This window comes from Heteronotia binoei, chromosome 1, assembly GCF_032191835.1.
Source record: "Heteronotia binoei isolate CCM8104 ecotype False Entrance Well chromosome 1, APGP_CSIRO_Hbin_v1, whole genome shotgun sequence".
Lineage (NCBI taxonomy): Eukaryota > Metazoa > Chordata > Lepidosauria > Squamata > Gekkonidae > Heteronotia > Heteronotia binoei.
Genome location: NC_083223.1, coordinates 221,483,517 through 221,496,876, shown reverse-complemented (window position 1 = coordinate 221,496,876; position 13,360 = coordinate 221,483,517). Strand labels below are relative to the sequence as shown.

Sequence of the window (13,360 nt, the reverse complement as noted above, 5' to 3'; positions counted from 1 at the left end):
GCTGATTTCCTTGCACGTTTTTGAATTTATGTAATGCCACAGTCCTGTGCTGCCTCGCGTTCCGTCCCCCTGTAGGCTTTTTGGCTCTCGCCGGACTACACATTATAAGCGCGCTTGCTTGCGTCTTGAGTGGAACTTTACTTCCGATTAGCTATGCGGTGCAAAAGAACAGCCTAACGCTCACTCAATCGGGCTCTGGATATTTCTGCCGCCGCTCTTGCTCAACCTTCATTCTCTATCCCGCCCCCCCCCCCCCCCAGCAGCATTAACTGGCTCCTACTTCAAGAGGAAGGTTCTTTCTCTTTAAAAGCATCTCTTCCAGGATGACGTCGACGCGAACGCAGCTCTTTTGGAATGTATGCAAATAAGCCTCGCGTCCTTCCGACCAATGAGAGGCCGGTCTCGACCTTCTTCAACCAACGGCGTGAGAGCACTGCTAGGGGATGGCCAATAGATGCAAAGCGCCGGCTCTCACCATATAAGGAGCGTTCTCTCCATAAAAGGCAACATTGTATCGCTTTATATGGGGGAAGGTAGCGCGGGGGGAGCCCCAGGCCGACGCAGGGTTTTACTGTAGTGTAGTGAGCAAGCGGATAGGCAGGCGGGTGGCTACTACCCGGAGAGGGGGCCGGGCCGGATCAGCCGGCGCTGGGGCCCCATGGCAGCGCCGGCCTGACCCAACGCGCTAGTCCCGCTCGCGCTTCGTGGGAGGCAGCGGCGGTACCATGCTCCCCAGCCAGGCCGGGGCCGGGAACGGCGCTGCTGCCCTGCCTCGGAGCTCAGTGATGGGCATGGCGCGGACATCCTCCGGCCGGCCCGGCCCCGGGATTCCTCGTGGAGCCAACGGCGGCGGCGGCGCAGGAATCCGGGGCCCCGGCAATGGGACAGGCCCGCCTAGTGGGCAGGGGCCGGTCGGGGGTCGCTTCGAGCGGGACCGGGACCCGGGGGTGGTGGCGGCGGCTGCAGTGGCCAGCGGGAGCGAAGGAGATTCGGACTCGGGCGAAGAGGAGGAGCTGGTCGGCGATCGGCGCGGCGTGAAGCGGACTTTGGGCGACATGGAACTCGGGGTGGTGGTGGGGGCGGAGGCGGCGGCAGCGGGTGCGGTGGGATGCTACGGCGGGGTGAGCGGAGCCGTGAGCGGCGCCAAGCCCGGGAAGAAGACCCGCGGCCGCGTCAAGATCAAGATGGAATTTATCGACAACAAACTACGGCGCTACACCACGTTTAGCAAGAGGAAGACGGGCATCATGAAGAAGGTACCGCGAGGCTTGGGGAGCCGGAGAGGGCCACCGGCGGGCGGGTGGGACGGGGACGCAACTCCGGAGGGTGTCCTTGCATGGCGAAGGTCTGCGGCACCAGGAGTCCTCATCTAGGTAGAAGGAAAAGCACAAAGTGGGAGATGCTGGGTGTGATGCTGCTGCCTCTGTCTTGGAGATTCTCCTAACCCTCATCACGAACAGGAGGATTTAAGAATGCATTAAAGATCTCTGAGTAGTTGCATTCCTTAGAGTTACTAAAACATGCTGGCTGATACGTTTTTTAATTTATTTATTTTTTTTTATTTTGCAGACCTGACATGCTCAGTGGCATTCACATTTAGTTTTTTTTTTTTTTTAATGCACGTGTTCTTGAGGATCATGGAACTCCCCGGAAAGAAGTTGCCTGTTGCTTGCTGCAGACCCGCTAGCGGGGCAATCTTGAAGCCGCTGCAGAGTTAAACTGTCAGGGCTGATCCCTTGACACCGGAAGGGAGACAGGCATGGGCCTAGCCGTCACCCGCTCTGATCGCCGGAAGGGCACGCCCCAGTCTGGCCTGGATTCAGCTCGGTGGCGGCCCTCTTCTAGTCCGGCGCTTCCCTGAAGTAGTTCAGGAAAGGGGTTGGGGCTCGTTCTCTTTGACCTCGGATGTTTTTAAACCGGGCTAGGTGTAAGTGAAAGGTCGCAGCCTTTGTCAAGCCCCTTGTCGCATAACTCAGTGGAAAGGGAGTTGTGTGTCGATATATGGACCCTCTTTTATGAAGACTGCTTCCCTAGGCATGCTCAACTGAGTTCAGAGAGGCTTAATTCTGGGTTAACGTTTGTAGGATTGGGCTGTGTGTTTCTGTGTCTGGTACCTTGGCAAATAGTACAGCAGATAAAGTAATTGGCATTTATGGTAACTGATCCATTAGAGAAGGAAGCATTAGATCTCTTAATTGAACCCTTGCTTTTGCGGGCAGCACATTGGCAAGACTAAGTAAGGAGATGGATGAGACTTTGCAACTTGCTAAAATTTTAAATTCAAGTAGAGGGATGGCTTTGGCCACTCAAGAATGCAAGTACAGATCTACTTGAATAAATTCAGAAGTTAGAATGATTCAAGCCTGCTTGCTGGTATGTTTTTAAAAGCATGCTGTCAATGACATGACAGTTTGCAATTGTGCCATCTATGTTAAGTTTGTACTTGCCATATATATTCCCAAGGAAGTCAACCCTCCCCTAAAAAAAGTTATACACTCCTACTTTTTTTTAACCTGGTGTTGCTTTAACTTGTGTTCAAATGTAGGAGTCCCCTCCCTTTTTTTAATGGTGTACGTGGGAGGGGGGAACCTAGTCCTGCAGTGAAGTACACACTTTATTATCTTTTTGACTCAGCAGAGCAACTTTCTTCTGGTTTTCACGGCCTGCTGTGGTGCTCAGTATTCACTTCTAAGTTTTGATATGGTATAAAAGATTAACAGCAGGCAGCATCAGGAAGAAGCCTTGTTTGTTGCAACAAACCAACCAAGAATCTTGTGACTTCTTAAAGACTATAAACCTGTGATAGTCTTTGGAGTGTCACAAGAGGCTGTGCTTAAAAACCAGTATTGCTGCCATATTCTCTCAACATTGTAATGTCTGAGATGTCAGCATCAGGTTTGTTATGGGGTGCTGCAAATTTTCCCTTCAGTTAATTTTCCCTCACCATAGTCTTGTTAATAACAAAATAACCATGTTCTCGGCGTAATTGCAACCAATTTTGTAAATAAAGTACATGGAAGTAACCAGAATAGGAAAATATTTCCTATTTTGAATGTACTTATTTCCCTCTTCATGAAAGAAGAAGTAATGTATTTTTGTAAAATTTCTAATCCTGGCTGGTTTACTTTTGCAAGTTTAGTTGCTTTTCTATAGGGTGGATGAAAATGTAGTATCCTGTGTCATATTAAGGAGCAGAAAGCTGATAGATACATTTTGAAAATCATTGTGGTGTAGAGTGGGAGAGACCTGAGTTCAAATGCATATTCAGTTGTTCATTAGGTGACCTTGGATCAGTTGCATACCTTCAGCCTTATTTAACAGGGTTGTTGTTGACAAAATAGGGGAGAGATTAACCTGGTGTATCATCCCTCAGGTCCTTGGAGAGAGGATGGGGATAGCTCAAACATCATAAGTTCTTGTATTTGCTTACTTACTCAGTCAGCATGCTTTGTATTTAAGCATGTTTACTGTGTTCAGATTATTACATTTAGAAATCATTCCTGCCCCGAAAGCAAAATCTATATGTATTTTTTTTTAATTATGAAAACAAACAATCCATTTTTAAGTAGTTATTTTAGCAGTTTGGAATAAAGGAAAGGGCGTTACAGTTTTCTATGGTGACAATCTTGGGCCATGCTTATCTGAGAGTAAGAGCCACTGAATTTAGTGGCACTGGGTTCTGAGTAGACATCAAGACCCTTGGGCTCTTAATCAAGGCTCCTAGTATTGACAGGCCTCTGTATAAGGTGCACAAGGCAGGCTATAGTTTCTTTAGATTGTATCTTCCAGCAGCAGGCAGGGATTGGCATCAGAGCAGTCACCTTGAAACCTGTTTTTATGTATATATCCATGTGATACTGGTAGTCTAGACCAAGGGTGTTAAACGTCTGTCCTGTGGGCCTAATCCATCCCCCAGAAGGCTCCAATCAAGCCCACCGGAAATTAGCCATCACCTTCTTCCTTCTCCTGCTTCCTTCAGTCGCCGTTTTTTATTTCTCCCCTGTGATGAGGCAGCCAAGAAAAGAAGCCTCTTGCTCTTGCCTTCTCTTCTCCTCAGCCAATGGAGGAGCTTGGCTCCGTAGCTCTCTCAATCACACTGCAGAGGTACTGAGCCATCTCTTCCTTCTGTTGGCTGAGGCTCCTCCCCCTCATACCCTGGGGAGGGAGGGAAAGTGGGAGAGTTTCCTTTGGCCAGTTCCCTTGATCGATCACATGGGAGAGACAGAAAGAAAGCACTTTTAAAATGAGCAATGTTTTCAAGGTATGAGCTTTTTGCCTTGCTACAGAGAGAGAGAGAGTGTTTTGTTGACTTTTTCTGCCAGGTGTTTCCTGGGTGCAACTGGGTTTGTCTCCTCCTTTATCACTATTAATGTTTAAAACATATTTTAAGTATGTCTTAAGTAAAAAAAAATCTTTAATTAATGTTTGTCTGTGGCCTTTATAAAGTATCTCTCAGTTACCTTGCATTACATTTTATGACACACATGGCCCAGACCAACAAGTTCTCTTTTATGTAAGATCCAGTCCTCGTAACAAATGAGTTCAGTACCCCTGGCCTAGACAGATGCTAGGGGAGGACAGTGGCTCAGTGGTAGAGCATCTGCTTGGTAAACAGAAGGTCCCAGGTTCAATCCCCGGCATCTCCAACTGATAAGGATCCAGGCAAATAGGCGTGAAAAACCTCAGCTTGAGACCCTGGAGAGCCGCTGCCAGTCTGAGAAGACAATACTGACTTTGATGGACCGAGGGTCTGATTTAGTATAAGGCAGCTTCATATGTTCATATGTACCATTTACCACCGGTGAATTGTAGGGATTATTATGGTGCATTGGGATTCTTCTTACCCAGGATTGATGGAGTATCTTTTTGCTGCTGCTTGACATAGTGGTGGCAGATATGTTCAATGACATATTTGTACAACAAACACAATTTGGTTTTACACTGTTACTTTTGCCCTCAAGGGAATTTTAGTTCTTTGGGGAAGATAAGATTTACTAAGTGATTTGAGATTATATTTCCAGAGTTACATGGGTAAATAATCTGAGAGTTGAATTGTTTTAAAAACTTTTTGTAGGTGTACTTTAAGTTCTCCTCGAGTCTGTCTTGATGCAGCTGTTGCTGCTTCGGACACAGTGACATAAGAACATAAGAGAAGCCATGTTGGATCAGGCCAATGACCCATTCAGTCCAACACTCTGTGTCACACAGTGGCCAAAAAACCCCCCAAGTGTCATCAAGAGGTTCACCAGTGGGGCCAGAAGCCCTTCCACTGTGCCCCCCCAGCACAAGAATACAGAGCATCACTGCCCCAGACAGAGAATTCCAAGAATAAGCTGTGGCTAATAGCCACTGATGGATCTCTGCTCCGTATGCTTACCCATTTCCCTCTTGAAGCTGTCTATGCTTGTAGTCGCCTCCACCTCCTGTGGCAGTGAATTCCACATGTTAATCACCCTTTGGGTGAAGAAGTACTTCCTTTTATCCGTTTTAACCTGACTGCTCAGCAATTTCATTGAATGCTCAAGAGTTCTTGTATTGTGAGAAAGGGAGAAAAGTACTTCTTTCTCTACCTTCTCTATCCCATGCATAATCTTGTAAACAATCTTGTAAACAATTCACAAAAGAGTGTGGTGTCTTTGTCTAATATATGAACTATGGCTGCAACCCATAACTCTGTACATGCATCGTTGCCCTTTCAAAATTTAGGTTAAGAACATAGTAAGAGCCCTGTTGGATCATGCCAAGGTCTGTTCAGCCCAGCAGTGGCCAGCCATCTGCATCTGAGAAATCTACAAGTGGGGTGTAAAAGCAGTACTTTCCCCCTCTCTCCCATAACTAGTATGGGAATTGTAGTTCTTTGGTGAAGATAAGATTTACTAAGTGATTTGATGCATTTCCTGTTTGGAAGGGTTTACAGAGTGTAATCTCCAATTTGCATTTGATGTCTTTACTCAAGAGTTCCTGAACAGATTCACTTTTGGCTTCTAAAAGGTTCTCAAGAATGTCCCAAGAAGGCAGTTTCCAGATTTTAAAAATCATTTTTATTTATAATTCACTTTTCTCAATGCAGATTACAAAATTTAGCAATTCAGTAAGAATAATATATAGATAGATAGATAAAATAAGCATAGTGATAAGATTGTTATGAAGTTAGAAAACAGTGCAATTAAAACAGCATAAAACATATTAAGAAATGCCAAGTGTGGATTATGGAAATTAGAAAACAGTGCAGTAAAAACAACTGCATACAATTAACAGCACCATAAAAGATAGCTCTTACTGCTTTATTAAAACGACCTTGTGAACAATTCCAGTTTTACTTCAGCCCTATTCTCTTAAATTGTCCTCATGAACACTTCTGTTTTATGCTTTCTGTGGAATGATGGAAGTGCTGGGAGCCACTGTGGCCTCCTCAGGCAGGCTGTTGTACAGAGTGAGAGCCACAACACAGAATGGGTATGGGCACGTGCTGATTTAACTCATTTGCTGGGTGGGACCTTCAGCAAACTTTGCTCAGATGAGCACAGTGGGACATGCTGGGAGAGGCAGTCCTTTCGCTGTGTCTGCCCTACACCATGAAGTGCTTTGCAGGTGATACATCATGTCTTTAATTGAACCTGGTAACTAATTGGTAACTAGTGGAGTGACTGTGGAATAGATGTCGTATGCAATCTTCACCTAATTCCTGATAATAATCAAACTTGCAGCATTCTGTACCAGCCAGAGGTTCCAGGTTGTCTTTTAGGGCAGACCTCATATGAAGTACATTACAACAGTCTAGGCTTGAGGTTACTGTGGCATAGATCCATGTGTCCAGATCAGCCTGGTCAAAAAAGAGAATCATCTGAGCTAAATGAAGGTGGGAGAGAAAGCATTTTGGTTGCTGAATTACTTTGCTTCTTCAGCAGTAATGCTGGGCAGGGTTTAGTAAGACCCCATGACTCTTTGACCGAGTCAGTGAGGGCCAGATGAACTTGCAAGCCTCGTAGGTAAGCTGAGATGTGTGTGTGGAAGGTAAGAGGAACAACATGCAAGACCAGCAACTTCAGATGCTTAATTTAGGAGATTCAGCAGAAGAATTGCCAAGTAAGAATGGCTTACCCAGTAGCAACTAGTTTGTACCCTCTGCTTTCCCATTGTTACCATATTGCTGAGTATCTTGGACCAAGCATATTGTGTGAATGTGGGCCTCCATACTCTGTCACCATTTCAGAAGTCTTTTAACAGCTGCTCTTGCTTTCCCCAGGCCAGTGGTGTGCGATGAAGAATCTGGCAGCTGTTTGTCATATGGACACCACTGAACAAGACTCTATTTTCCGTCAGCTGTCCTGTTTAATGGTTATGATACTTCAGGATATCATTGATCACTTTCAGACTCTTCGCAGTAGTTTGCAGGCAGTCTGGCAAAGCAAAAATTAAAGCGAAGTTCTGCTCTTTCGAAGCACAGATTTGTTCCAAATTCTGCCTTGTTGAGTGCTGAGAGGCTGTTGAGCAGCTGCAGGCCGAGATTGGCAAGAGGGCACAGCTGCCTCCTTCTGGCAGGTGGAGCAGGCACTCTAGGTTCAAGCTACTTGGGGAATCCATTGGAATGGCTGCTGTGTGCCTGCTTGTATTGAATAGGCTCTCCCAACGTTTGACTCATCAAGACAAATGGTCAATCAACCAGTATCTGAATCTGCCTTGTACCCAGTCAGACCATTGGCTTATTGAGGTTAATACTGTCCAGTTAAATTGCCAGTGGCTTCCTAGGCTCTTGAGTAGAAGTTTTTCATATCACTCTACTATCAGATCTTTTAAAAATAATAATTTAAAAAACCTGGAAATTTCAGGAATGGGACCTGAGATCTTCTGCATGCAAAAAAAATGCTGTTCTGCTGACTGTCAGCCCTTCCTAATGCATGGCATTTCACTGGGATCAGCACTCACTGGGAGACCTTGAGTAGCGATGGGCACAAAACCATTTATCAACCAAAGTTTGTGACTAACTTGGATGGTTTGTTGGTTTTCAGATGCAATTCAGGCAATTGCCTTGTTCGTAAACTGCCCATGAACTGCCATGTTTTTTGCAGCAGTTTGTTTGGTTTGCAGGTCTCTTTAAATGCCTTCCCTTCACTTGCCTCAGTTCATAAACAATAAACTGGTTTCAGAAACTGAAACATTTGTGGGGCTTCGTGGTTTCTCACAAAGATCTGTTTTCCCGGTTCATGCCCATCCTTAGCCTTGAGCATCTGGCAGGTGGCAATAGGTGGCAGCTGGGCTTTGTTTGCTTTGACAGTTCACAGATTGTGTGTGTGTGAGCCTTATTTTTGATCTATCCCAGATGCATTGAAAGAGACACAGGACAGATCCTCTGTAGGTGATGGAGGCGGAGAGTTTGGCCTTGCAGGTATGTATCTGTCTTGAATAACTGGCAAGTATTCAAACCCAGGTTGGCGTCATGTTATGTTGTCTTCAGGTACAGCACCTTCAGCTACATCACTTGCAAGTGTTACTCTCAAGGACTGGGTCCAAACATTAGTTGTATGGATGTTATGGTTCTGTGAGGTCCTAGGTTAGAGGCACTGGACTATTCTTGTCTACTCTGGGTATGGCAAAAGCTAAGCCTTGTTAATTGTCCCCTAATTAGGCATAGAGCTGCATTGATTTTGTTTGTGTGTTTATACTCCTCTATACTTAAAAAAAAACAAAAAAAACACAGGCAAGAAGAACCCCATTCCTCTTAACATGGGTCTGTGGCCTTGGGCCAGAAGAATGTGGAGGAGAAACTGCTTACATACAGTCAGCTTTGCTGCAGTCATATGGCTTTATTTTTTACTACGGTAATTCCTTATCGTACAGGCATGCCTGGTTTGTTGCTTTTTCCTTCTCTGATTATGACATTCTACAGCTCGGGTGATCTGGAGGGTTCCCAGTAGGAGAGGCATGAGTGAATCCTGAGCTTTAAGTGAGCTTCAGGTCCCTCTCAGGCTGGTTTTCGATTTTTATTCGTTAAAACGGATAAAAGAAAGTACTTTTTCACCCAAAGGGTGATTAAGATGTGGAGTTCACTGCCACAGGAGGTGGTGGCGGCCACAAGTATAGCCACCTTCAAGAGCACAGGTCCATCAGTGGCTATTAGCCACAGTGTGTGTGTATATATATAAAATTTTTTGCCACTGTGTGACACAGAGTGTTGGACTGGATGGGCCGTTGGCCTGATCCAACATGGCTTCTCTTATGTTCTTAAGACCCCCATACAAAAGAATGCTTTAAGAGTGGAGAATATCTCAAACTAACTTTGCTGGCCTTCTGCATCTCAAGGAATTCAGTATTTCCTACCTGACACTTTGATTCCTTTGAGCTCCTTGCAGAAGAACCCATGACAGTAGTAATGAATATGGGCAGCATGAGCTACAGGTGGGCTCTCCTCTTGCTTAGTTTTCTGTCTATTTTTGCATTGTTTCTTCATGAATGTAAATTTGAAGGCTGAGCTTTGGGTTGCTGCCTTGCATACATCTTTCTCCAATCCTTTTTCATTCTTCAGTGGAGTAGAAACCACAGGACCTTGGTAATGTCTGCATAGAGATCCTGAGGTTGTTGTTGTGATGAAAATGCAGATTTGATCCACATTCTTCCAGCTGTGTTAAGTTTGTAAGCAGCAAAATCAAACAGGAGTCCAGCAGTAACTTGGAAACTTGATGGTATTCTAGTGTCATTTTTCTTCAGTTGGAGCTCAGATGCATTCTGTGAGTTTACTAAGTGGATCTGTGTACACTGTGGTAAGTTACCAATTGGCAAGGCTTGCCCTCTGTGGCTATACTGGGAAGGTGAGGATGCCCTCTTGTGTGTGCCAATGCAAGAAGTTGCTGGTCTTACACTTGCTCCTCAATGAGTACTGAGTTTGCTTTGGTCTGTGCAAGACAAACTCTTGCATTTCAGTCACAGAGCTCTATAGCAAGAATGGCTGAGAGAAGTATGAGAGCAAATAATACCATCCTGATTAGTTTCTGAGTTTGGTAGAGCAGCATGGATGTAAATGAATACCCTTGCAAAACCATGTAATTAAATTAACTATTGTTAGTATGTGTAAGGATGTGGGCCATTTTGCTAACCATGGATAGTTAAGGACCATCATGACAGGATCTGAAGTTGGTTTAGCGGTCATAGGTAAACTTAACTGTACATTTTGTCTGTACGTTGTGAAGGTAAGATGTAAGATGGTTGAATAGTATTGCATGCTGCTTTTGGGTCCCTACTGGGATGTGAAAAATAGACGACTGTGGCTAGATGGACCTTTGGTCTGTTCCAGCAGTGCTTGTCTTAGTTCCAAGTTGTGCAGTGGCAGAACAGTCTCTAAGCAGCAAGATTTGCCAATTAACTGCAGGACTGGTTGCCTTTCTGCTGTCTGACCTTGTCAGTGGTGGTAGGGTAAAAGGGCATCTGCAGTAGGCAAGGCTGCTTTGGAGGTCAGTGTAGGCTCTGAGAGGTCAGGCTGTGGTCTGTTACTTGGTGATGACTCTGACTAATGTTCTCAAAGCTTTACTGTGACAGCATTTATTCTTGCTGAATGATGGCCTGTTTGGAACTGTCAATCAAAGTACATTTCCCCTGTTCATTGTGTCATTGCTTTCGGCCCAGAGACAAAAGGCCCGATGGGATGGGAACAAGGCTGTTTTAAGTTGAGAGGATGGGTGGGGTGTGGGGGGGAATCACTGGTGCATCTGACTTGATGTTTATCACTGATTCAGTGTGTGTGATGACATGTGGTAAAAAATGTTAATATATTTGGGATATGTGCAAGCATTGCAGTACTCTCTGTGTTATGTGTGCATATGTGCTAATTTCCTGTTTAAGTTGTAGTAGTGTCTACAGTGGGATTTCTTATTCCCTGGCATGAGTATCAGTTATTGATGGACAGGGGGCTGCAGCTAAATGTTTTACAGAATAAAGCAGAAGTCATCAACCTTTTATAATTAAAGAGCCAAACAGCATCAAAATTCAGAGCCAGAGATCAGCCAAGAGCCACTATAAGAGAGCCTATCTACATATCTAGAGCTAAACATTATTGGTAATTGACATGTTGATTAATAAACCATAACCTTTCTGGAGCCTCATCATTGGTTGTTGTGTATCTTTCCTTTATTAAGAAGTGGCACACAGCAGGCCTGACAAGTAGTAATCTGTATACACAGGAGGACCCTGCAGAATGGTTTTAGTGCACTGTGATTTGCGGTTGGGTTATGGCAATTCTTCGCCTCTGTAATTTCCTTTTCAGTAAATAATCCCTTTTCCAATTAATAATCCCTAAGAAGCCCTTTAGTCCCATAAAAATCATTGCCTGCCATTTCCTTAGAATGCAGGGTTTTCTGGCATTAGCACCTACCCTTCCAATATACCTTAGCTTAAAAGATTTGATCATCATTTTAAAAGAGCTGTGATTTGATTCCATATTGGGCCACATTTGGCTCTGTAATCATAGGTTGCAGACATTTTTGTAGGAAGAGAGGCATAAATTTAGGGCCTAATTTTGGAATCCAGAACCAAAGGTAATACCTGAAATAATGAAGATGCTGTTTCTGAACATGTGCATGTCCCTCCATGATTGCACAACAAGAACCAGTCCTCCCACATTGGGGTATCAGTAGTAAAGCCACAAATGCATGTGGCTTCCATGCATACTTGAGTATTATAATCTCTTATTAGAGTACAACCAGTTGCAGAAAAAATAGATGTATCCTGACTGAAATAAGTAAGCACAGCAAGATGATGGGTTGGACCTAGTGAGCCATAAACATAAGGACTGCAGATCTGTCATGCATTCCCATCCCCCCTTCTACATAATTTCTGACCCTAGGAAAGTTTAGTCCCAGATTATAAGACCTCACAAAAGGGAGAATTTTATCTCCTGCATCCCTCCTGTCCAGGCAGGTCCTACAACCCCAGTGTTGGAAATAGTTACTGGGACATGAGAAAGAGCCGCAATAGCCAGCATCTTCTGCTAATGGATCCCAGCCCATATTTTTCTGTGGCCTGAACAGAAAGGGAATTGACGGTAGCTGTTGACCAACATGGTGGTTTTGGGGGCTTGTAGGGGAATGTGTTGGAAGCTATTTTGTGCTAGGATGCTATCCTGAGAAACTTCTTGAACCTTCTCAGTGGAAAGTACAGAATGTTGGGTCTTCTTGGGTTGTCTGTATGCTGGAGGGGAATTTATAAACAAGTCCAGGAGTCCCTCTTCAGATGTCACCTGTGCAGGAATAAAGACTGTCCCTGCCTCACAACTTCTGGTGTTCCAAGGAAGTCTCCCATCCAAGTACATGCCAGAGTCAGGCTTGATTGGGCTAACCGAGTCAGGGCTCCTCAGTTGTCACCTTTGTCCTTGTAAAGTATTAGGCCTCTGGATCAGAAAGTGGGACTTATTCTAATGATTTCAGAAGTTAACATGCATATCTAATATCCAGTAGTAAAGGCCTGAAGGCCCCTGAAAACTATGTGGACAATGAAAATCATTACCCTAAGGTGTGTATATGAGAGATCAGTGAAAATGTTAATATCCTTAATGTCAAGCTATATGGGCCTGTTAACTGCTTTGTAAATTCACCCAGGTGAATGCTAGAAATGGGAAGTTGCAGGAAAAAAAGATGCACAGAGCAATCCTAAACCAAGGGGAAATCCACTGACTCTGTTTGGGACTGCATTGTTAGAGTAAGGTGAAAGGTGACTGAGAGATCCATTGCAAGACCCAAGCAGCTAGCTGGGCTGGGAACTAGGAGCAAAACAGCAAGGGGTCCCCATGTTCACTCTCAAGTTATCATACTCTTTTTGTTCTTATAGGCTATGCTTGAGTAGCTTATCCTGTTATAGTATTTTCTTACCGGATGTCTGTAGTATGCACTTATTTGATGGGTAGGTGGGATGCAGTTTTTGTTGGATTTCAATAGCAATCCTCACAGAGGAGAAACGTGCATACAGTTACGTTGTTTTGATTTAAAGTGCAAAGTAGAGTGCCTTGTGTTATGTTGTTGAGTGGAATTCATTGGGAATTGTGAACTGAATGGATGTCATACAGGAACCTAGCTGTACCTTTATATAAGACTAATTTCAATTGGATTTGTGCAAGAGAGGTTCCCAGTTAATTGTACCTGTTGCAGTAAAACCTGCCCTTTGTTCAGTTGCTTCCCATAGGAAGAAAGTAACAAACAGAAATATTCTGACAACTTGAGTGTGTTGGCTGATCATCTACCTTTTAAAAGAATACTTGTATGTTGCTCTTACAGGAAGGCTACAAGTGGTTTTACAACCAGAAGACTTATTAGGTTTACACACTTGTTTAGTTTCAGCATTGATGGGGCATTGGGTTGTCACTTGGCTCCCATCATCT

General features: G+C 44.5%; 1 protein-coding gene across 1 annotated transcript in view; it reads left to right on the top strand.

The window, feature by feature from the left end:
* Nucleotides 1-534: 534 nt before the first annotated feature.
* SRF (serum response factor) overlaps nt 535-13,360 on the top strand; it is an 81,306-nt gene continuing 68,480 nt past the window's right edge. Inside the window, exon 1 of the mRNA XM_060247953.1 lies at nt 535-1,256. Within this exon, the coding sequence (XP_060103936.1) occupies nt 726-1,256 (531 nt within the window). The 5' untranslated portion in view covers nt 535-725. The remainder of the gene's footprint in view (nt 1,257-13,360) is intronic.